Source organism: Mobula birostris, chromosome 9 (genome assembly GCF_030028105.1).
Source record: "Mobula birostris isolate sMobBir1 chromosome 9, sMobBir1.hap1, whole genome shotgun sequence".
Taxonomy (NCBI): Eukaryota; Metazoa; Chordata; class Chondrichthyes; order Myliobatiformes; family Myliobatidae; genus Mobula; species Mobula birostris.
In genome coordinates, this window is record NC_092378.1 from 47,566,497 (window position 1) to 47,592,048 (window position 25,552).

A 25,552-nucleotide genomic window follows, 5' to 3' on the forward strand; every position below is an offset into this window, starting at 1 on the left:
TGATGGCTCTGGCCCTATATTCACTGGAATTCAGAAGAATGAGGTAGTGACCATATTGAAAACAATTGAATGGTGAAAGTCCTTGATAGAGTGGATGTGGAGAAGATGTTTCCTATGTTGGGAGAGTCTAAGACTAGAGGACACAACCTCAGAATAGAGGGGGTGTCCTTTTAGAATGGAGCTGAGGAGGAATTTCTTTAGCCAGAGGGTGGTGAATCTGTGGAATTCTTTGTCACAGGCAGCTGTGGAGGCCAAGTTTTTACATATATTTAAGGTAGATGTTGATAGATTCTTGATTGGTCAGGGCATGAAGGGATATGGGGGGAAGGCAGGAAACTGATGCTGTGAGGAAAATTGGATCACCCATGATGAAATGGCAGAACAGACTCGATGGGCCACATGGCCTAATTCTGCTCCTATACCTTATGGTCTTATATAACATTTTAAGAACAGCTTCTTTCTCTTGGCACCAAATTTTTGAACCAACCACGAACCAATGAACATTAACTCATTACTCCTCTTTTCCACTATTATTTATATTTTGTAACTTAGGTCAAGTTTTATGCTTTGAGTTGTGCTGCTGCTGCAAAGCAACAATTGTCATGGCATACATCAGTGAAAATGAACTTGATTCTGATTGTAAACTTTATTATGCTGCTGCAAGTTTTTCATTGTACTGTGCCTCGTGGTATTTGTGCCCAAGAGAATAATCTTGACTTGACTTAGTAATACAGAGTTGAAGACAAGAATCCTACCCAGTGTATTACTGATAGACCAACCGGAAATGATGGGTGGTGTGGGGAGGGGAAAGATCAATTCTTGAAAAGCTCAAACTTTGCACTGTCTCAATCTAGTTGTTAGTAACAAAGATCAATTTATGGATAAAACAGTTGCCCAGAATGATGGAGGGAAAACCTTTGGGCTTCATTCACATTGCTCAATAGACTGCAGAGTCAAGGTGAGTCTAGGAATGCACAGACAATGAATGCTTGTCTGCTGTATGACGAAGAACACTGGATCACATTACCTTGGAGTTGTGGAGGGAGGGAAGGAATCTTGGCAACTGATTGTGGTTGAGGTAGTGGAGGACACAATATTATCTAACAATGGATGTTCTATTGACGATATACTGTACAATACTATTTTAATGGATGATAGAGCACATCATTTTAATTTCAGGTGGAGGGTGTCATTCTGGAGAATATCATCCTCTGATCTTGTTGGAAACCAAAATAAACTTCAAAATGAGGACTGGCTTCTCTGTTCCTCAACTATCTCCCTCCCCTGATATTTGTGACCAAACTTCTCAATGAGAAAGTTATTCTTAAATGGGCAATCGTTCATTTCATTCACCTCTGATAAAGGAGGACTTTAGTCAGGAAATGTCCTGCACTACATTAGACTGGAGGAGTTACGAGAGTAGAACATACGAGAACTATATCTAATCTATGTTAATGTTGATTTATGTTAATTTAAGTTTACAGAATGTATGTAGTAATGGAATTTTAGATCATATGCCAAGCAGTGAGATCCCTGAGATTCTGGAATGAACAAGATAATATGTAAAGCATCAAAACACTGTTAATTAAATCAATCACATTCCAATCAAATGGTTCTAGTGGCCTTTATCTATGTCCATTTTCAGGAACTCTTTCAAAGTCATAACTTCTTGGTGTGCACACAATAAACCTGAAGCAATTTTGTTCCTACCTTGTTCTCAGTCTGACTGTGCAACCACAGAGTCATACAGCCCAAATGGTCCATGCCAGTGAAGATCCCCATCTTAGCTAGTCTCATTTGCCTGTGTTTGGTGCATGTCCCTCCAAATCTCTCCTGTCCATGTGCTCATCCAAGCATCTTAAATATTGTTAATGTATGTACCTGCCTCAACCACTTCCTCTAGTAGCTCTTGCTAAATATGGACCACCCTTTGGGTGGAAAAGTTGTCCCTAATGACTCTCTCCCCTCTCACATTAAACCTATGCCCTCTGGTTCCTGATTCCATAACCCTGTGAAGAAGACTATACATTCTCCTGTCTATGCTTCCCCCCCCCCTCCCACCCCCTGATATAATACTCAGTACAATTTCTGCTGTGTTGATCATTGGACAATCCTAAGACATAAAGGACTGAGAACAAGGAAAGGTATGACGCAGGCCTCTGAAGAAACCTGGCAGTCATTAATGACAATGTGTACAATGTGTAGATGTGTAGAGCCACAAAGGGCTGTTATGGTCCATTAGCATTTGGCTCCTTGTTGGCTGTGGGAATTGTTGGCGCTGAGTTGGAAAGAGTGCATGCAGAGTGATCACTGTCTGAGTGAGTTCATGGCCGTTAGTCTCAAAAACAGTGTCTTGTGAGAAGCCCAAACATGATTTAAAATTCTAATAGATGGAACCGATAAGAGCACACCCTTTTCCGTGGCAACAACAATATAGATGGAGAGGCGCCCGTATGTGGCATTCAGCTGTTTCGCAGCTGCATTGAATACTCCGCACTCCGGAAGTTTCAAGAAGATGCTCGATACCCTTATTGAGAAATCTTCACTGATCAGTAATCGTGGCTTTATTTTCGTTGCTAGAAATAGAAAAAAAATTACAAAAATGGCATTATATAAAGAACACGACAATGCTGTCTTTGTCAATCTGGAATGGAAGGCTTCATCTTATGTGCAGATGTGGCAGAAAATGGAGAAACTAGACAGGACACAGAGGAGACGGGCTGTGAAGAAGTGTAGTCTGAGTAACAGTGTGTTTATATCAGTACCAACAAATGTGGCTGGGTTATATCAGCAAGTGTCACTTCTCTTTACCAGTGAACAACACCGTATAGTTTGTTGCCTGAGATTAAGGATCAACTTTATACACCATATACATTCACATGCATTAGTAATTTTCTATGGTGTGTTGGTGTGAATTGCAACAAAAAACAACATACAACAATTACAGTATAAGAATAAAGGATTTTATAAAAAATAAACGTGGAGGTTAAAGTACAGATAAAGTGAATAAAGTGTGTACAAACTCCAGCATATGTTAAACAGCATTATAAAAAGTGGCTTAAAGTGTCTACAGTGCAGTGAGTGACTGAGATAATAGGGTAATGGGGGGGGGGGTGGGCAGGGGTAGAATTGGCCAACTAGAATGAATGATCAAATTAACTGCCCAGGGGAAAAAATTAAGATAATGTGAAGTTTTTGTTATAATAGCCATATAGTGTTTTCCAATAGGGAGCGTTTGGAAAAGACGTTTTGCTGGGTGGGTATTGTCTGTGATGACTTTTCCTGCCTGCTTCTTTGTTCTGAACACATACAAGCCCTGCAGTGATGGTAGACTGCAGACAGTGACGTTTTCGGCTGACTTGACAGTTTGTTGTAGTTTTTGTCTATTGTGAGAGGGTGCTGCACCAAAGCAGACAGTAATGGTTGATGTCAGGATGTTCTCTATGATGGCAGTGTAGTGTTGTGCCAGTATGTTTGGGAGAAGATGAAATTTTACCAGCTGCTGCAACAACAACCTTGCACTTTGATGGAGATAGAGAGATCCTGAAAAGGTAGATAAATGTCAGAAATGGTGATTTCCTCCGGCAATTTGTTTTTTGCCCCAGATTACAGCATTTGTAGGCTCCTGTGTTTCCTTTGCTTCAGGATAAGTGGACGGTGTCTGTTCTTTTACCCACAATAATTCACCATTCTGTGGGACAGAGTGAATACAGAAGTAGGTTTTGTTCTATCTGCTACAGGTTCTATATCCATGTTAGTGGTTTTGATTAAGGGAGAGCTCCACAGCTGAAGAGCCGTTCATTCCTGGAAATGTTCCATGATATTTTTCATTTCATTGAGAGCAAGTAAATGAGATCTAACATTTTACACATTCAACAATAGTGCACTCGCTCAGTTCTATGCAAGTACATTGACTTAATTGCCTGTGATGCTGTAGTAAGCAAGTTTTCCATTGTACCTGTACCTCACTGTTTTTGTGCATGTGACCTAACTTGATACATCTCTGCAGAGGCAAACTGTAATTTACTGCACTCATACCTTGGTGATACCACAAAATACTACTTCATTTATATTACGTCAAGAGAGTGTTAACATTTATTTAGGTTCTTCACAGGAGAGTAATCATGTGAGAAAATATTTACAATGATATTACAGTGGCAGATATTACAGAGTGTCATAAGGTGAAGTGAGGATGAAGAGAGGTTCATGGAAAAGGCTCAGAATTTAAACTGCATGTATAACACCCTGGCTCACATTTTTACTGCTATGCTGTAGGTATTTCATTTTAACAGCTCTGCAAGATCAGTCTGTTCTGCTTTCAGCCTGTTAGGGTTATTGTTGAAGATAATGGATGCTGAGGAATATCTATCATTCAGTTAGGATGGTGGAACTGGGAGAAGGTTTGAGAGAACACTGGGGGGGGGGTGACATTTTGTGAAGGACACTGAGGTTGGTCTTGAGTTTTTTTTGTTTGGCGGGAGATGAAGAGAGAAGACACTGGAGAGAACCGGTCATAGGATTTGACCTGGTGGGGGACCGTGATTCGTTGGAGTAAAGTGCTGGGGTCTACTGAGCATCAGTGAATACGTGTGCCTTTTGGAAGAGTTGAGCTCCAACTTGTGCACATTTGACTGTCTAATTATAATGGGCCCTTTTTGTTTTTTTTCTTTCTTTTCTTTACTGACCCTTTAGTTGTTAAGATTTATAAATAAACGCTTTGTAATTCCTTTAGTCGTATGCAGTGTGTTGTCTGTTATGTCTTGGCACTGAGCTGTAATGGGGTAGCAAATTACACAGCATCCACACAAACCAGGGTTTAGGGTGAGAGAGCTGTCTCAATCTCGCGGGTTTGGCGGGACCGAGATATGCATTCCATAGACGTACGCAACCAAGGAAACCAGCGGGGTTTCACATGCATTAGGAAGAGATCAGAAAAAGACCTTTTTAATGAATGCTTAAAGAATAAGCATTTGAAAGAAGTTTTGTGTGCCACAATCCTTGAGGAGTCATTTGATTGCATAGAGGGAAAGAGAGTTTAAAAGAAGCGAACGGGGGCAGTTGGCACGTTTTGCGTACCACAGTTCCCGAGAAGACATTGAATTGCACATAATTAGGCACTGGCAAAATCCAATAAAAATAAGTTAGTTTAAGTGGAACAGCCATTGTGTGATTGGGCCAGTGTTAGAGATGGGAGCTGAGGCTTTGGCAAGGAGAGGAATAGGACATGGGTAGATTTTTTTTTGTTGTTGATTCTTTCTTTCTTATTGTACATTTAGAGCAGTGGGGATGTCAGACGGGATAGTTGAATCTTGTGGGATGTGGGAAGGTATGCAGATCTCCAGTGCCCCTGACAACTTCACCAGCAAGAAGGGCATTTAGCTGCAGCTCCTAACAGACCATGTTAAGGAGTTGGAGCCAAAACTGAATGAATTTGGTATCATTCAGGAGGTGGAGGCATTGATAGACAGGACATGCAGTGAGATACCAAAGTATAGGACACAGCTAACTGGGTGACCACCAGAAAGGGTAAAAGGGGTAGCAGCCAGTGCAGAGTATCCCTGTGGCCATTCCCCTGAATAACAGGTATACTATTTTGGATACTGTTGGGGCAATGATGACCTAGCACAGAAGCGTCACAGCAATCATGTTTTTGGCACTGAGTCTGGTTCTGTGGCTCAGAAGGGTATTGGGTGAAGACTTGAACTGTTGTGATAGGGGATTTGTTGAATAGGGGAACAGAAAGGGGGTTTTGTGGACAAGAATGAGATTCCTGGATAACATGTTGCCTCTCGGGTGCCAGAGTCAGGGACATCTCAGATCAAATCCACAGCATCCTTAAGTGGGAAGGTGAACAACCAGAGGTCATTGTCCATGTTGGTACCGATGGCACAGGTAGGAGGGGTGACGAGGTACCACAAAGTGAGTTCAAGGAGATAAGTGCTAAGTTAAAGGACAGGACCTCCAGGGTTGTGATCTCAGGAGTGCTACCCGTGCCATGAGCTAGTGAGGCCAGAAATAGGAACATTATAAAGTTTAACACGTGGCTAGGGAGGGCTTTTGAATTTTTGGATTATTGAGCTCTTTTCCAGGGAAGGTTGGACCTGTACAGAACTGGTTGCACCTGAACTGGAGGGCAACAGTGGTGGGAAGGTTTACTAGTGCTCTGTGGGGTGTTTAAACTAGAGTTACAGGAGCATGGGAACTAGAGTGCCAGAGCAGATAATAGAGTGATTGTGGAAAAGGGTGTTGTTAAGCCTACATACATATTCAGGAAACAGAAAGTTGAGCATGGTCTGAGGTGTATATATTTCAATGCAAGGAGTATTGTAGGAAAGGCAGATGAGCTGAGGATATTGATCAGAAGCTGGAATTATGACATAGCCTTGGTTGCAGGAGGGCAGGACTGGCAGCTCAATTTGACGAGATTCCGTTGTTTTAGATGTGATAGAGCAGGAGAGGGATTAAAGGGGAAGAGTGGCATTACTAGTCGGGGAAAATGTTATAGCAGTACTCAATCAGGACAGACTGGAGATCTCATCTAGAACTGAGGAATAAGAAAGGTATGACTACGTTATTGGGATTATATTATAGACCACCAAACAGTCTGCAGGATTTAGAAATCCAAATTTGTGGAGAGACTGCAGAATGCTGCAAGAAATATAAGGTTGTGATAGTTGGTGATTTTACTTTTCCACGTATTGACTGGGACTCCCAAACTGTAAAAGGACTGGATGGGAAAGAGTTTATCAAATGTGTTCGGGAAGATTCCTTAATCAGTATTGTTGTTCCTTTCCACGCCTTGTGGCGCATCAGGTGGCAACCTTGCTGTTTCTTTTAGCACTTGTCTGTATTTTACAAGACTTAGTAGCTAGCTCGATGCTCTACCCAGCAAGAATGGAAAGCATGCAAGCGGCCGGCTGGATTCATACTCGGGACCACTTGCTTTGTAGATGCCACTTTGCCACCGGCGGGGACCCTGAGTCAGTACGTAGAAGTCCCAACTAGAGAGAGTGAAATACTACATCTCCTATTAGGGAATGAGACTGGGTAGGTGAGGAAAGTTTCTATGGGGGGGGGGGGAGGGAGACATTTTGCATCTAGTGATTATAATGCCATTAGTTTTAAGGTAATTATAGAAAAGGATAGGTCTGGCCCTCGGGGTGAGATTCCAATTTGGAGAAGGGCCAATTTTGATGGTATCAGAAAGGATCTGGCAAGTATGGATCAGGACAGTTTTTTTTCTGGCAAAGGTCTAACTTGGTAAGTTGGAGGCATTCAAAAGTGAAATTCTGGGAGTACGGAGTTTGTATGTTCCTTTCAGAATAAAAGGTAAAGATAACAGATTTAGGGAATGTTGGTTTTCAAGAGATGTTGAGGCTTTGGTTAAGAAAAAGGAGGTATAGGCAGGCAGGAACAAATGAGGCACTTGAGGAGTATAAGAAACGCAAGAGAACACTTAAGAAGAAAATCAGAAGGGCTAAAATAAGGCATGAGATTGCTCTGGCAGACAAGGTGAAGGAGACTCCTAAAGACTTCTACAGATATATTAAGAGCAAGGGATAAAACTGACCACTGGAAGATCAGAGTGATGATCTATGCATGGAGCCAAAGGAGATGTGGGGGGTAAATAGATTTTTGTTTGCAACTGTACTTAGTCAGGAGACAGACGCAGGCTCTATTGAACTGAGCTAAAGAAGCAGCAAAGTCATGGCCCCTATGCAGATTACAGAGGAGGAAGTGTTTGCTGTCGAGGCAAATTAGGGCGGATAAATCCCGAGAGCCTGACAAGCTGTTCCTTCAGATTCTCTGGGATGGTAGTGCAGAAATTGCAGGGGCCTAGCATCCTTAGGAATGAGTGAGGTGCCAGAGGATTGGAGGATAGCTATTTTTTCCCCCTTTGTTTAAGAAAGGCTATAGAATAAGCAAGGAAATTATAGGTCAATGAGCCTAACATTAGTAGTGGGAAGGTTATTGGAAGGTATTCTAAGGGATCGAATATCTAAGCATTTGGACAGACAAGACCTGATTAGAGATAGTTAACATAGCTTTGTGTGGTAGGTAAAACAAATCTTAGAAGTTTTTGCAGAACTTACCAGGAAGGTTGATGAAGGCAAGGCAATAGATCCTGTCAACATGAACTTTAGTAAGGCCTTTGACAAGTTCCTGCATGGGTGGTTGGCCAAGAAGCTCTTATACTTATACTGTGAACGGTAGTGCACTGAGAGTTGTGATAGAACACAGGGATCTGGGAATACAGATTCATAATTCCCTGAAATTTTGGCACATTGGCTTTCATAAGTCTATGTATTGAGTGCAGGAGTTGGAATGTTACTTTGAAATTTTATAAAACATTGGTGAGGCCTAATTTGGAGTAGTGTGTGTAATTTTGGTTACCTAGCTACAGGAAAGATGTAAATAAGATTTAAAGAGTGCAGAGAATATTTACAAGGATATTGCTAGGATTTGAGGACCTGAGTTATAGGGAAAGGTTCAAACTTTATTTCCTAGAATGTAGAAGATTGAGGGGAGATTTGATAGAAGTATACAAAATTATGAGGGGTATTGATAGGGTAAATGCAAGCAGCTTTTTTTTCCATTGGGGATGGGTGAGACTACAACTGGAGGTCATGCTTAAGGGTGAAATATATTTAAGGTGAACATGAGGGGGAACTTCTTCACTCAGAGAGTGGTGATAGTGTGGAACGAGCGCAAGTGGTGGATACAGGTTCAATTTCAACAATTAAGAGAAATTTGGATGGATACATAGATGGGAGGTGTATGGAGGGCTGTGGTTAGGGTTCATTCAATGGGACGAAGCAGATTTATTGTTTGGCATGGACTAGGTTTGTCAAAGTGCTGTTTCTGTGCTGTAGCGTTCGATAACACTATGACTCTAATTGTCACCCTTTATTTTAGAATTTTTTGGATTCATAACATGCTTCTAGCCTGAGTGACATGTTTTCTATCAATTTTTAAGTCTTACTTGTTTCTGGTTGCTGGATCATTCTGACAGATAGCTTCTCACTGGCTGATCCTACACCCTGGCTGTTCACTGCAGACACACTGATATCATAGATCTGATTCGGATTCAGATCTTGTAGGTAGATATAAGTTACAGTTGTTGTGTATTGCACCGATGAGGATTCATTGACCTGGACATCAACCTGCATAATGACAAGTTGACCACTTTCATCAGCAAACATCTGGAAATGGCCAATACTACGATCAAAAATAATATTCATATTCAGAATACAAAGAAAGGCACAAGACCTCTTTAAGATTATTTGAATCTTCCTCTGCTCCTGCATATCAATTACCTCAGACCTCTTAACTGAATTAAAGGCATCAATAATGACACATTGTTATCACAGGAAGGAAGACTTCTCAAAGCCTTTGACAAGAAAAATCTAGAGACCGCAAATATCATTGAATAATGCTGTTACATAATTTCAGTCTTGTTTGGTGTCAGATGGAAAATTTGATGTCAGTCATCCTTGTGATTTACCCACTGGGAAATAACAAAGTAATTCCTTTTAGGAACATTGTAGAGAATATTTGTCTTATCGTCCAGCAATCCAGCATCACTTCATGTTCCTGTATGAACACATTCAACAGACTTCAGTGCTGAATGATTCCATACAAGATTCATATTCTAAATCAGGGGTGGCCAACCTTTTACATTCCATGCATCAATTTTTTCACGCACGTGTTCAGATGCGATTTTTTCCACACACAAATTCTATATTAACATATTTTTACAAGAAATGAATAGAGGTACAAGAGTTGTATGGCACATCTGAACCCGTGAGTGAAAAAATTGACACATGGAATGTAAAAGGTTGTCCACCCCTGTTCTAAATCTTTCCCCTTTAATTAAAGCAGCCCCACATCCATTCATGGCCGCATTGCAGAGGTGGCCCCCTCCACTATGTGGAACTCTTAGATCCATTGATACCTCAATCTCACAATCCTCTTAGCTGTGCGCCCTGAGCATTGTTACCCCAGCAATCTACTGACCCATTCCTCTGAACGCTTCTTAACCTGACTCCAGTGAACCCCCAGTCTCTTACCCTTTGATTCTTGCCCATCAAAAATTGGCATGTTCTGAATGATGCCCTACCGCCAACACCTAACCACCCCTCTAGCTCCAACAGTGATCCCTTGATTTCCTCTGTTCCTGACCCCAGTGATCGCCTTTCTGTAGGCCTGCTCAATCAAACTTAAGGTACCAACCTCACGAGCATGTCCTCAGGAATGGACGGGATGTTACCATTTTGCCGCCAGACTCCGTGACTATCAGATCACATTTGAACACTCTGCTAGTTTTCCATCAACCTGTACTTTCCCACAGGGATTACTGGAAATGGATTTCTTCCCTGTTTCTCCATTTTGCCCTACAAGTTCGTGGAACTAGCTGGAGTTACCTTGCATACCTCCCTCCACACCACTGCCAGCCCTCTGACCCCCTTGCCAGTTAGCCAGAGAGCATAGTCTCAGAATAAAAGAACATCCCTTTAAGACTAAGATAAGGAGGAATTTCTTTAGCCAAAGGGCGGTGAATCTGTGGATGGGTGTATTTAAGGCAGAAATTGATGGTTGTTGATTGATAAAGTGTTAAGGGTTTCTGGGAGAAGATGGGAGAATAGGGTTAGAAAAAAATCAGCTACGACTGAATGGCTGAGCAGATTTGATGGGCTAAATGGCCTAATTCTGTTCATATATCTTATGGTTTTGTGGTCTTGTGATCTTAATAACCAACTTAGAATAATATAGATTGAGCCAAATTGTTTGACTCAGGACCTCATTGCATGGTCACTTTATCAGACGGAGGCACTCAGAGACCTATGAGGACATTCTGAAGCCTATTTTCACTTGGATGGAGTTGATAGGTATAAACAAGATGGTAATAGCTTAGAATTGGGACACTCATTTACACTTCCACTAGCCTTGAGGATTGGTCCTGTACGATTTGAATTATTTTTCATTTAAGGAGAGCTGATTGGAGCCTAATGGCAAATTTAAGGGTCATATAGGTAGAGCTCATGTATCACTAAGAGTCATAGAGCACAGAAGCAAGACGTTCAGCCCACCCTTTCAATGGTGACCACCAAGATCTCATTGGACTCATCCCAATTATTTGCATTTGATTGGTTGCCTTCTACTGGAATCAGAAAAAAACTGCAGAAACTTTATCTGACTTTTTTTTTGGTGCCATTTCCCAATCCCAAAATTGCCACACCTAGATTGGCCTCAAAACCACCTTCCCAATCGCATCAGGTTTCCACAGTTGGGAAGAAAATTAACTGCAGGCTAGGATCATTCTAGATCACCTACACTGCCAAAGTTTCAAGACCTGTAACTTGTCTGGACCTTGAATTCAGGGCAACACCTTGAGCCTAAAAGGTCACAGCTTGCTTGTTAACCATAAAAGCACGCTGCATGTCTTTGACTTGACCCCAGGTCTTTGGTTGTACTCACATTATACTGTATTATTTTTTCCTTCGGCGCAGAAGGTGGTTTCCAGCTAACAAGCACACAGCATTGTTCAAACTCCCCCACCTTCAGTTCCTGAGGGGCCGATGGGATCTCGACTGGCTGAACAACGACTTTGGCATCAAAAGATACAAAACTGCATGTTATTTTTTTTTAAACACTGAAAAACTAGAGTAAGTCAGAAAACATTAATTTAAAAAGCGTGGTTTTTAAGCAGCTGGGCTACCAACTCTGTAGAAAGACATTCAAGCATATCATTTGGCCTACAGCATCACCAATACTTGTCCAACTTGTACCTCTGTGCACGATTGTCATGGTTGCCACCACCAAATATACAAACTCTTCATTGTCCAACTCAACTATCCTTGAGTTGGTCAGGCATTCTTGGTCCTAGAACCCCAGAAGTATATGCATTTCAGGTTGTTCCATTACAGGAAGGATGCACAAGCTCTTGAAAGGGTACAAAAAAGGTTGCCAGGGCCTCTTAATTAGAGGCTATCAGCTATAAGGAAAGTCTGGGCAAACTTGGAGCACTGGAAGGTGAGGGGAGGCCTGTTAAAAATTCATAAAATTATGAAAGGCACAGATCAGGTAAACAGCCAACATCCTTTCCCTGTGGTAGAAATGTCAAATACCAGAGGATATGCATTTAAAGTGAGAGATGGTAAGTTTGAAGGAGATAATACATCAAGCGGAAAAAATACATAAACTCCCAGAATCTTTTTCAACAGCAATTGTAATAGTATTGCCAAAAAAAGATAGAGATCCTTTAAAACCAGCATCATATAGGCCTATTTCTTTGTTGAACATGGATTATAAAATGATAGCAAAAATTTTATTGAATAGATTATCTAAATAATTACCAAAATTAATATGTATGGATCAAACAGGATTTATTAAAAATAGACAATTGGCAGGTAATGTAACTCAGCTACTCAGTATAATTCATTTGGCACAAAAAAGGGAGGAGATGAGTATAGTAGTAGCCTTGGATGCAGAAAAAGCATTTGATAGATTGGAATGGGATTTTTTATTTAAAGATTTGAAAAATATGGGTTAGGAACACCTTTTATAAACTGGATTAAAACTTTAAACACTAACCCTAATGTTAAAGTAGTGACAAATAGTTAAATTTCAACACCATTCCAGTTAAAAAGGTCAACTAGACAAGGTTGTCCATTATCACCTGCTTTATTTGTATTGGTGATAGAACCATTAGCAGAGCTAATTAGAATTGATTCAGATATTAAGGGTTTTAGAGTTAATCAGGAGGAATATAAAATTAATCTATTTGCTGATGATGTTTCGATTTACTTAACAAACCCACAGCATTCGTTACATAAATTATCTTCTACAAACAGAAGTTTTCAATGAAAACAAAATACAAAACAAATTTTAGAAAAGGTCCCATTAAATTTTCCTGGTGTCCATCAAGCAGAGTTCTAAGGAGTTCCCTTTTATTCTTAGACAACCATGGAGAGCTGATGATCAATTGGTTGAGATACATGAGCTGGTATTTTGAGCTCCTTAGAACATGCTGATAAAGGAGATAGTGTCAGACACCTTCATTTCAAATAATTCAGAAACTGTGTAGCTTGGGTGGTCGATAGTTGGGCTGAGTTGTTCTCCGATCTTGGCAATTTACTTGTAAACGTTTTGTCATCATGCGAGGAAACATCATCAGTGCGCTGTTAATTGTGGTGTCCTCCAAATGCTTGGTCTTTATATACTTATCAATCAGCTGATTGGTTGTCGTTACTGAAACTCAGTTGTGATGGAGAGAGGAAGTCTCATTGTGTGAACATGGTGTGTCGATGATCTGAAACGTTGCCTGTATTGGGTCATAAATTGGATCGAGCCAAGCATTCGGAGGACTCCACAATTAACACTGGGCTGGTGATGTCTTCTCTATGGTGATGAAATATTTGCAAGTAAATTGCCAAGACTGGAGGAAAACTCAATCTTCATTTCAACACAGTGTGGGTTTAGGAGGAAGAAAGCAACTGATTATTGGGGTGGTGATAAGGAGATGCCAAAAGCAGCACTGGGGATAGATGGCTGAAAAAAAAATCAGGATTATAACAGTAAAATGACTGAAATTAGCCTGTGATGTCAATAATCCCATCCACAATATGAAATGGAACTACTCTGAGCTCTATGCAGGAGGCAATACAGTTGTCTTCTTGCATTATTTGTGAGACATACCCTTAATATATACCACCCAACCTTCCCTAAGCTGTGTTGATTTTGTTTGCTTTGCCTGCAATAGTTTCTAACTCCTCTGTTAACATTTGAACCAAGGGAATCTCTAATCTAAAAATGGCAGTTATCAACTGTTTTTATTTTGAAGGATTACTTTTATAAACACGCCTGGATTGTTGTTTTTAAACATAAGAGATTCAGCGGATGCTGGAAATCCGGAGCAACACACAAAAAATGCTGCAGGAACTCAGCAGGCCAGGCAGCATCCATGGAGAGGAACAAACAATCTTCAGCAGTTTCTCACGAATTTTCTGTGTTGTTGGTTTTATGCTGTGCCTGATCTTAATTGGCCTTACAAAGAACTATATTATGATGGTGCATAGTGCAGGTAAGGAACGCCTAAGAAGCTGGATAAAAGTGAGGAAATGGAGGTTAGCTTCCAGCCAGTCACTGCCCCATTAAATATCTGACCTTTGTCACTACTCTAACAGTGATTCTGTGGTCATAGACTAGGACAGCTGATGGTGCTGTCGCCTTACAGATCCAGTGAACTAAGTTCAACCCTGACCTCTTGTGCTCTCTGTGTAGAGTTTGCACATCCTCCCTGTGACCATGTGTGTGCTCTGGTTTCCTCTAACATCCCAATGACTTGGGAGTTGGTAGGCACAGTTGCCCGTCATGTGTAGGTGAGTGGTAGAACTTGTGGGAAGTGGATGGAGAGGAGATAAGTGGAGAATGAGATCATTTTGTGAGTCCATATCGACTCAACGAGCTGAAGTAGCTTTCTTCTATGTCATTCAGAAGTATGAAATGTCCTTGTCCTGTTTCTGTAATTCATTTTGGATACATCAGTTGTTTGTTTGCTTGGTTGAGCAGTTTGCATTCCCATTTTCATCTCATACACAACATGAACTCACTTTGCTCCATTCATTTTCGCATATATCACACTGCTTTAGGTGGGAAGCGAGGAAATAATCAGCGAAGAGACATTCCATAGGCATACTTACAGCTTTGGGTCATAAACTTCAACAGCAAACCACTGTCCTTGTCTCCAGAGAAAGTTTTCGCAGAAGCTGACACAACATAGAGTGTCAATTCATTTAGATCTATTAGTGAGAATGAAAATGATTAGTGGTCTACTCAATCATTAATGACAACCAACTATCACATTGGAGACACGATAAGGTAAATCTTTATGAACTTGTAAGAGCCTGAAGTCTTTCTGGTGGAGGGGTTGGGAGAAATCAAACCATTGTAGGTAGAGAGAAATAGAACTCCAGCCAGCAACAAAGCATCTTTAGGGATTCTGCCCCCTTCCATGATGTCATTGTGGTCTTTTAGCATCACTGATCATTGATCCATTATTGGATGACTTCAGTCAGGGATTTATATGTGGAGATGACTTGGGATTCTGGAACCACAAACATATCTGCAGAACAGGGTTTCTTTCTCTTTCCCTCTTCTCCCCACTCCAGATTCCATTGCAGAATACTTCTCCATGACATCTCTATTGGAGATAATTTTCATAGTAGCTGTTCTTGTCACTCTGAATGGCTTCAATACTTATGACCAAAGTGGGCTGACTCAACTTCGGCTGCTTTTCCTGAAGAGGGGAAGAATCCTACAGGGCTCAATGAATTAGAGTAAATTCAGCAAGTCAACATATGGTCACACAAAATCTGTATGTTCGAGTGAATCCTCATTCTGTGATGGAACTCTGAGGGGAGTTCCATGTGATATCTGGGTATAATCTATTGTAGCCAGCAACTTGGAACTCATCAAGTGACAAGAGAGCAGCATTTCCTTATTGCATTGTCACCAGTCATGTCAAACCACAAGACATCCTTGCTCTTAAAATGATTGTCAAATGGCAGGATGGCTCCTTGGAATTAAATGAGAAAAATGACTGTAAATTAGTCTGTAATATCAATAATCCCAGCCACAAAAAGAAATGGAACTACTCTTGGCCCTGTACAGCAGGCAAAAATACAACTCCTCATTACTTAGGCACAACCTTCATAAGTACCCTCTAACTTTCCTTAAGTTGTTTTTCATTCACTTTGTCCACCTTACCTCTTCTGTTAAAATTTCAAGCAAAGGAATATGTATTGGAACATTCCCATACCCAAAACTCCAATATCCAGTAGTCACTTTTCAATCAGTACAGGTAAAAAACTAAAGACCATCTACCTGAACTAGTTGATGCTAGGAATGGGTATACCTGCCATAGTTTATTGTTAATGAACAACAGCAGCACAAATCATAGACACACCAAAGCTTTTTTTCTTTTTTGGATTTTAAATCAATGATCTTACTTTGAGGAAGCATTGAAGACCCAACCGTTGCCAATATAGAGGAAGTTGGTCCTGAGGTGATCAGTTTCACAATATTTTATTCCTAAGCTTGAGAGATCTTGCAGCAAATCTTGTGGACGGTGTGATCATATTCTAACAAGGAAACGATACAGATCTATGCCTTTACCTGTGAGAACCACTCTTGTGATTGGAGGAACAGTAACCACTGTCTTCATGGGTCCGTTGCTCCCATAGGGGCCATAGTTAATGTGGTACGACACAACCAGAACAGTTTGTGACTTTGGTGGGTCCCAGCTAATCACAGCGATACTTGCTGTGACATGAGAAGCCCTTAGGTTGCTTAAAAATTGCCAAACTGCCAAAACAAACATAGTTTCAGTTAAATTAAACATTCAGGCTTATCTGATTACAAACTTCTGGAGAGTTTTAAACTCTCATCCCTATCTAATGACGTTTGAGAATACATACATGAAGGAGTGGTAATTTCAAGAGGCTGGGAAGTGATTGTTTGATTCAAGGGAAAATCACACTCCATGGACACAGTGTATGTGGTATTTGGTTCCAACCCTGAAAATAAATACAGAGGGTTAAATATACAATACAACAATAACATTTCACTCAGATTACTTCGTGATGTGTATGTATTCTTAATCATTAAATTCAGTTTGATCATGTTGGTCAACTTGTGGGTTGTGTGTGTGTGTGTGTGGTTCCTTTCCACTTTCTGCCTTAAGGTGACTGGCCCACAGTGGCTTCCTGCTCACTAAAATCTCCATCTAACTTCTTAACTTTGGGTATCATGGCTACATATTGAAAGGTGGGCAAGGGAGGGGAGATCAGTCGTTTTTCAGACCAAGCATCAGAACGGAGAAGAAATGTGATATAAATTACTTTGACCATGGAATTAATATTGGTGACAGATGGTGTGGTTCGAGTATCTCAGAGACTGCTGATCTCCTGCGATTTTCATGCCTGACAGCCTCTAGGGTTTACAGAGAATGGAGAGAATGGTGCAAAATAAAATCCAATGAGCAGTGGTTCTATGCACGTAAATGCCTTGTTTATGAGGGAGGTCAGAGGAGAATGGCCAGACTGGTACAAGCTGACAAGGTGACAGTAACTCAAATAACCAAGTATTACAACAGTGGTGTACAGAAGAGTATCTGAATACACAACACGTTGAATCTTGAAGAGGATAGGCTAAGGCAGCAGAAGTCCACACCAGGTTCTGGTCATGTACCTAATAAAGTGGCCTATTAAATATGTGCCAAGCCACCAGTCCGCTTCCCCCATTTGCAATAACCCAATCAACACACCAATTCTTCTATCACACTCCTACACTAGGGGAAATTAACCTATCAATATGCTTTGGGGTGTGGAAGTTAACTGGAGCACCCAGAGAAGACCCATAGAGTCACAGAGAGAACTCGCAAACTGCACACGAACACACTGTAGGTCAGAATTGACCTTGGCTCACTAGAACTATGAGATTGTAACTCCATCGGCCGTGCCAATGTGAGGTATAGCCCTATAGCAGTGGTTAGTGGTGGAGGGGAGGTGTTTTTGCTCTGTATTGGAGTCAGCCTTATGGGTTGCTAACGAGATAGATAGATAGATATTTATTGATCCCAAAGGAAATTACAGTGTCACAGTAGCATTACAGGTGAGCAGAATGTGATTCTTGCCTTGTCCCTCTCACCTGTCGCTTTGCGAATGGAAGAAGTTTTCAGAGAAACCATGATGCCCTTTTGAATCATACACTAAAAATCATCATTGTTACTGTAAAGCAGCAGCATTTTGATTGAAATCTCTGAATATTTTTCTCCCTGCTGTGCACTTTCACTTCAAACTGATAATCACCAGCTTGGAGAGCAGGCATATCTCTGAGTATTCAATTAAAAGCTGCTTAACCTAAAAATGCAGTACCAGGCAATTTGCTGATTTAAAAACCCTCTTCAAGGGCTGGATCATGACGGAATGCACATGCCCATTCTGTGGCAGAAAGCAATGAATCCTTTTATAGCATCACACCTCTATTGCTTAAACTTCTGACAAAACAGCAGAATAATTTGAGGGATAAAGGACATTGGTTTCATTTCTTCATTCCTATTCATCCGCTGTCAAACTGAACTACTAACTATAAACTCTGCCATTTACACCAATCATACAATGCTTACAGCCCTGATAGAGGCTACTTGGCCATTGACTCTGTACTATATAAGAGCAATCCACATAGTCTCGCTTCGCTACTCTCATCCCATGCCCTACAAATTCTTTCCTTTCAGATTCATATCCAGTTCCCTTTTGAATGCTACAATTGAACCTGCCTCTGCTACTATCCCTGGCATTCAATGTGTGGAAAATATTTCCTCAGCACAGTTTTGGCTCATTTCCCATTTACCTTCATTTTATGCCCTTCAGTTCTTAACTCTTCTACCAAGGGGAATAGTTTCTCTCTGATTACACTCTTCATGATTATAAATACCTCCATCAGATCTGTTGCAACTTTCTCTATTTCAAAGAGAACAACCCAGCTTCTCTAGTCTCTCCACAGAACTGAAGTTCCTCTTGGCAAATCTCTTCAAAGCCCTCACACACACCGGGTCTAAAACTAGACACAATTCTCCAATTGCGGCCAAAACTGAATTCCATAAAAGAGCCTCTATCTACAAAGCCCAAGATCTCACGTGCATTTTAAACACTCTTTGCACCTGCCATTTTCAACACACATTATACACTTTACTCTTGGATTGCTTTCTCTTTATTCTTCCTTCCAAAATGTAAAATTTTACATTTATCAGTTTCAAATTTCACCTGCCACCTATCTGCCCATCATAAATAAGATGAGGTAACACAAATGCCCAAGGTAAAATCCCAGCATTGATGCTGTGGAGTATAAATTAACTTTATTTATATTAACGTTGTAACCTCCTCGCCATAAGCTCGTAATGAGTTAGCTAGTTCTGTCAATGCAAACTAATATCATAACTCTACAATGCACGAGGAATAACAATGAAAGGGCCATTTCCAATTAATAAACATGTCTAGGGTAAATATGATGTGTGTAAACACAAGCATAAAAATTTGAATGTCCCCTTAAGGGAAAATGAGGCTACCATTTGTACAAACAGTGACACACTCATGCAAATTTACCATTCACCAGGAAGCAATAATTTAACTCCCACCAGTATAAGTCATATTAAATTTATATTGACAAAATATATTAAACTACAACAAACAAAATAAAGAAAAAGAGTCCCATTACAGATATGTCAGTCCAGAGTGGGCACATAATCATTGGAGCTCATTGCTGCATAGTCGATCTGGTTTGCTTTACTTCATTTACTCATGGTACTGAACAACTCTGCCTGAAAACACAGTCCAAGCAAGACTTAAATAGATAACCCATGCAATATCCAAGGAAAAGGTGTCGAACATTCTCCAAGGTCGTGTGATAACTAGTTAATTAAAAGATAGCTGCGCATTCCCTGTGAGACGGAAGTCTGCACAAGGATTTTCTGACAGCAGTATCTGTCCTTCCAAGTGAGTTCATGTTCTTCTGCTATATTTGTTGTTCCTTTCCATTTTCCTTCTTTCTCCTTCTTCCTCCAAACCTCATGCACTCTTTCAGAAAACAGCTACCCCTGATCCATCTTACTGGCCAAAACGTTAGCAAGACAAATCCTTTTGGCTAATACAACAAGCCTAATTTAATCAATTGAATTATTATTTTAAACAGTGAAAAAAATGAAATACTCAATTGTATAATGTAATTAAAGGAACACATTGGATTTTGAGAATTTCTGCAAAAACTAAAATACTCCAAAGCATAACTGTATTAATAAAATAAAACATGGTCTTAAACCAGGCTATTACAATGTGAAATACTTAATAATTATATTGGGTACAAACTATTGGATTGTTGTAAAAACCCATCTGGTTCATGACTGTCCTATCTAATTTGTCTTGTGCATGAACCCAGACCCATCTAATGGCATCATCTCTCATTCAGGGCACTTAGAGATAGGCAACAAATGTTCGTCTTGTCAGTAGCACCCAGCTCCTGAAATATGAATACAGTGGATTCTGGTTAGTTAGAGCATCGGTTAATTGGGGCAGCAGCTTACTTGCATTAACAAAAAAGTAACCGAGAAAATAGCTGGGATTCCCCTTGTTTATTTGGGACACTATGCTACATAATGGCATTTACATGGGCATCATTGAATTGTGGCTAAAAGAAGTTTATAGCTGGGAGCATAATGTCCAAGGATACACATTGTAGTATAAGGCCAGGCAGGAAGACAGAGGGAGTATTGTGTCTCTGTTGGTAAAAAATGAAATTAAATCAATAAACAGCATTTTGCATTTGCTGATGTTGAGTGAAAGGTTGTTTTTGTGGCACCACTTAACCAAATTTTCCATATCCTTCTTATATGCCAATTTATCACTACTCTTGACCAACAACAGTTGTGTCATCAGCGAACTTGAATATGGCATTGCAGCTGTTTTTAGATGCAGTCACAAATATAAAGCAAGTAGATCAGAGGATGAAGCACGTGGCCTTGTGGCACACCTGTGCTGATGGAGGTTGTGCCGGAGATCTTGTTGTCAATCTAAATTGATTGGGTCTGCAAGTGAGAAAATCGAGGATCCAGCTGAACAAGGAGGTAGTGAGGCCTAAGTCCTGATTCATTTAAGGAAATGAAAGTGTTGAAAGCTGAGCGATAGTTAACGAGGAGAATTCTGATGTATGCATCTTCACTGTCCAGATGTTCCAGGGCTGAGTGACGAGCCAATGAAATAGCATCTGCTGTTGACCTATTGTGACAGTGAACAAATTGTGATGGATTCAAGTCTCCCCTAAGACAGGAGTTGGTATGTTTCATAACCTACTTCTCAATGCACTTCTTCACAGTCGATGTAAGTGCTACTGGACGATAGTCATTGAGGCAGATTACCGTGTACTTCTTGGGCACCAGTATGATTGCAGCCTGCTTGAAGCAGGTGGGTACCTCAGACTGTTGAAGTGAGAGGTTAAAGAACTCAGTGAACACTCCAGCCAGTTGATTAGCGCAGGTCTTCAGTATTTGGCCAGGTATACCATCTGGGCCAGATGCTTTCCGTAGGTTTACCCTCCTGAAGGATGCTCTCATGTTGGCCTCAGAGACTAAAATCACAAGGTTGTTGGGGACTATGGGAGCCTGTGAAGGTGCCTGCATGTTCTGTTGGTCAAAGCGAGCATGAAAGGCATTGAGCTCATCTGAGAACAAAACCTTGTTGGCACATATGTCACTTTCTTTGCTTTGTAGCAGGTGATAGCATTCAAGCCCTGCCACAACTGCCGAGCATCCTTCTGTGATTCAAATTTAGTTTGGAATTGCCAGGACATGTGAGGTAGCTTAACGGAGGTCATACCTGAACCTCTTGTACGTTCCTTATTCACTAGACTTGAATGCAACTGATCTGGCCCTCAGCAGATAGTGGATATCTTGATGCATCCAGGTCTTCTGATAGGGAAAGTCTCTGAATGAGTTTGTCGGGACACACTAATCCATGAACGTCTTTATAAAATCTGTGATTACTGTGGTGTATTCGTTCAGATTCTCTGATTAGGATCCATGGCCCAATCCATCAATTCAAAGCAATCCTGTTACTGCCCCTCTGCCTCTCAGGACCGCCCTTTACTTGTCTTTACCTCTGCCCCCTTGCTGTTTAGCCTCTGCCTGTCTGCAGGTGGGAAGATTTCCCAAAGTGCAGTCTAGGGATGGGCGGTAGCATTCCTGATGGTAGTGTAGCAGGGGTTGAGTGTGTTGGGCCCCCTGGTGCAGCAGGTTATATGCTGATGATTAAATTGGCAGAAATTTCTTTAAGCTAGCCTGGTGGAAATCCTTGGCAAGGATGTGAAAAGCATCAGAGTATGCTGTTTCTTGTTTGCTAATCACAGCACTCAAAACATCAAGTGCCTGCTTAACGTCTGCTTTTGGTGCTATGTAAGCTGTAGTCAGGATCCTGGCAGATAACTCCCTCAGTAAGTAGAATGGTCGGCACTTAATCTTTAGATGTTCCAGGTCAGGAGAACAAGAGTGTGACAAGACTGCTACGTCCAAGCGCTTGCTAACTACTACTAACTGATCAGGCCTGCATATGCAGGCTCCTCCCAGTCTTCACCCAGATAACAGGCGTCACCTTCGATTCATTTCCAACTCATCACCTGCAGCCTATTTGGACCCAGTTCTCATCTACAATTCTTGCTCACTCATTGAACCACACAGCCTCAGTCAGTTGCTCTTAGCCTTCAGTTACCTTGTTGCCTGTGGTGTTTAGTATCTGTTCTCTCTTGTTTTGTGGTACTCATGCCTTATTTTTTGCAGTCCATTATTAAAGTTATCGATCATCACTGAATCATCTCTGTTGTCCTGCTTTTGAGTCAAGCCTTCTCTACATTTCCTGACAGGATGAGTGAAACAGTGGTAGACCCAGCCAAGTTTGCTCACCTAAAGGAAGTTGTCCACAGACATGAACGCACAATCCAGAAGCAGGAAACAATTGACCATCCGGTTGCTACTTTCAACCAACTCACTGTCTTGTTACAGCAACTCCGCGGCAGTCAACCTCCTCCCTTCCAGTCCCCAACCCAATGCTGTAACTTCCTGTCCCAGTGCATCCTGTATTTACAGGCCGAGCCAGGGTTGCCTTCATCATTTGTCTCTTGACTGGGTGAGCTCAACTGCATTTCTCTCCTTTAGTTCATTAAGCTAATTTGTCTTTAATTAATCCATACTGTTTTTCTAATCAATCCACTTGACTTCTAATCCTTTCCCTAATTACTTTATTCTCAAACTTTCCCCGTCAACAGAGCTAAGTTGACTGGTCTGTGTTTTTATTCAGAAGCTTTCTAAACAAGAATTATTTTCCATTTCCACAATTTTCCATTTCTCAGGCACAACCATTAATTCAACAGATGTTTGGAAGATTATGATCAGGGCTTTTACTATTTCCTCTCTTAATTATGTTAACAATCCAAGGATGCATCCCATCTGGACCAGTTTATTTACCTACTGTAAGGGGGTTTCGACTTTTATGTTATTGCGGAGGTTAATTAAAATGGCGTCTTTGTTATGTTAATCTGGGGAGTGCGGCTTTGTTGTGTTAAACGCTGAGAAAGTTTGTGCTAGCAGCTTGTTTTTCCTTTAGAGTGTGATAAGTAACTGCTATTAACCAATTGGGATAGTTGTTATGGTTTTGGTGTATTTGAAGATACTGTATGAGCGGGGTTTTGGGGCAGAAGGCGGGAGAGCGAGACAGAGGATGGACCAGGTGCTGTGAGTCCGCTAACGGGGTTGGACCCTGAGCAGGACGTTCGGCGAGGAGACGGAGAAGGACTCGTGTGGAGCATCTGGTCGACCACCGTTGTTGGTCCCAGGCGGCCGGTCGAGGTGGTCCGAGGGGGTTGCTGGGTGAAGAAGGTGGTCCTTGAGCTCCAACAGTATTTGTGCACGAAGAGATTGAACTTTGGTAAGTGTGGCGCCTTTTATTTTCCTTTTATATTTTATTCTCTTTTAATTATATAGTTCCAGTAATATCTATAAACTGTAAATCATTTAATTGCATCTGGTGTATTGTCTGTTATTTGGGCGGGCTGGGGTACCTCACACAGCATCCACACAAACTAATTACCCAGTTTGGCGGGGCTGAGGCTGTTTCCCTAGACAACAGCGAGCCGAGCGACCCTGAGGGTGGCCGGGGGAGGGGGGTACATTGCGTGGGCTTTGTCCGAGATTGAGTCTGCTGGTATGCTGTGTGGGTGCCCTGTTTAAATCTGTAATGTGTGTCTCTGTGGGTTATTTGCTGTTGATTGCTGTATGTGTTGTGGGTGCCGTCTTTGTTCGAGTTCAGGCTGGCATTGATGAGTTGGAAGTGGCACTCGGGGCTGTCCATGCCGTTGGGAGAGAGAGGAAAGAATGGTCTGATTTAGAGGTAGGGTCTGTGAATAAATGTTCTAGCTCTGGCAGGCTCCGCCTGGCACTTGGGATAGTGTCCACCCCAAGAGGGGCGGAGGCGTGCGAGACGTGGGCGGAGCAGATCTTTCAGTTGTTAGATGAGTGGCAGTGCTCGGTTGAGGGAGAGCAACAGGGATTGGTTGAAAGTTTGAGTAGGCGGGCTGGTGACGGTGTTAGAGCTGTCAGGTTCACTTACACCGTAGTGACAGCTGTCAGTTATTTGAAAGAGGGGGGAAAGTTTTCAGTGTTTCTTCTCTGGTGAGGAGGGTGGCTAAATTGCTTGCAGTGCCAGGGGATCATTTCAGGGGATCAGTTGTTCAGCTGATCAGAGAGGTGTCGGGAAACTTAGTGGAGGCCCAGTGGGGGAATGGCTTGAGGTCTCTGGGGAAGCACGTTCCCAGCAATGTACCAATGAACTTCCGAAAGGAAAAGACCCTATTCCTGAAGGCTTAGAGGGGCCACGCCCCAGGGTGTCGCTATGGATAGAGGGAAGCGATGCTAAAGCTATCCTCGACCCCGGGGCACAGATCAAGTTGTTGTACAGTTCGTTTTACAGCCGGTGTCTGAAGCATTTACCCTTGACAACTGCAAGGGCACCGGAGACTTTGGGTACTAGTGGCAGTAGTTATCCAAAAGATGATGATTGGTTAATGACCCTGGAGTTCATGGGGGCATTTTCTGGGCACCCAGCGTGTCGAGTTGCTTCTGAGGACGTGTGTAGCAGCCTTGGGCCGGTACCGAATTTAAACGAGACCCAGCGGTGGTATGGCTTGGGGAAAGTAGCTGAGGGTGAGACCCTCTTAGTAGATGCTCCGAACCACCACGAGGGAGGGGAGTTGACCGCTGAAGACACCTCAGTGAGAGAGAGGTCGCGGCAACTGGACCCTGGCGGCGTGGAAGATGAAGGCAGCGTGTGCGTGGATTATGCGATGTGGTTTAATGTGCTGCATCTGAGGGGTGGATGTTGCCAGATCCTGAGGAGCGTGGCTGTTGAGCTGAAGATGGCCTTTACTAGTTCCCTAGGATTCTTCCGATCTGAAAAGATGCCCAAGGGCATATCCGGAGCCTCTGCATCCTTCCCGCGGGGCATGAGGAAGACCATGGGGGAAGTGAAGGTGTGTGGAGTTTTGACGTATGTGGATGACCGCCTAGAGCTTGGATTCGCCTGGGGGGACTATGAGGCGAGGCGAGTGGCAGAGCCCGGGCGACCAAAGCGAAGTGTCAAATGTGGAGGAGTTTGGTGCAATGTGAGGAAAATGACCCGACATACCAGTTGAACTTCCTGGTGTTGGGACAGACATTGGTGGACCGGGGGATGGAAACCCAGGTCGTCAATCTCAATGAGACACAGGGAAGAGAGGGGATTTGCACCGCACTGCGGTCATATACTGATGAATTAATCCAGCGAGAAGAAACAATGCCCCACCTTCAAAGGGATCAACAGAAACTCAAGACGTTGATTCAGAACAGATTGGAAGACTTGCAAGTTGGGGAAGATCAAGGAAGTGTTCTGACTAAGGTCAACAGAAAACCGAGAGCCCA

At 42.0% G+C, this 25,552-nt stretch overlaps 1 protein-coding gene across 4 annotated transcripts in view; it reads right to left on the reverse strand.

Annotated features, from left to right (window-relative positions):
* LOC140202740 (uncharacterized) overlaps positions 1-25,552 on the reverse strand; it is a 201,366-nt gene that overhangs the window by 41,599 nt on the left and 134,215 nt on the right. For all 4 annotated transcript variants that reach the window (XM_072268004.1, XM_072268003.1, XM_072268002.1 and 1 more), the window contains 6 exons: positions 16,479-16,577; positions 16,177-16,365; positions 14,703-14,801; positions 11,479-11,606; positions 8,984-9,164; positions 2,412-2,576 (listed from right to left, as the gene is read on the reverse strand). In XM_072268004.1, coding sequence (XP_072124105.1) covers positions 2,412-2,576; positions 8,984-9,164; positions 11,479-11,606; positions 14,703-14,801; positions 16,177-16,365; positions 16,479-16,577 — 861 coding nt within the window. The remainder of the gene's footprint in view (positions 1-2,411; positions 2,577-8,983; positions 9,165-11,478; positions 11,607-14,702; positions 14,802-16,176; positions 16,366-16,478; positions 16,578-25,552) is intronic.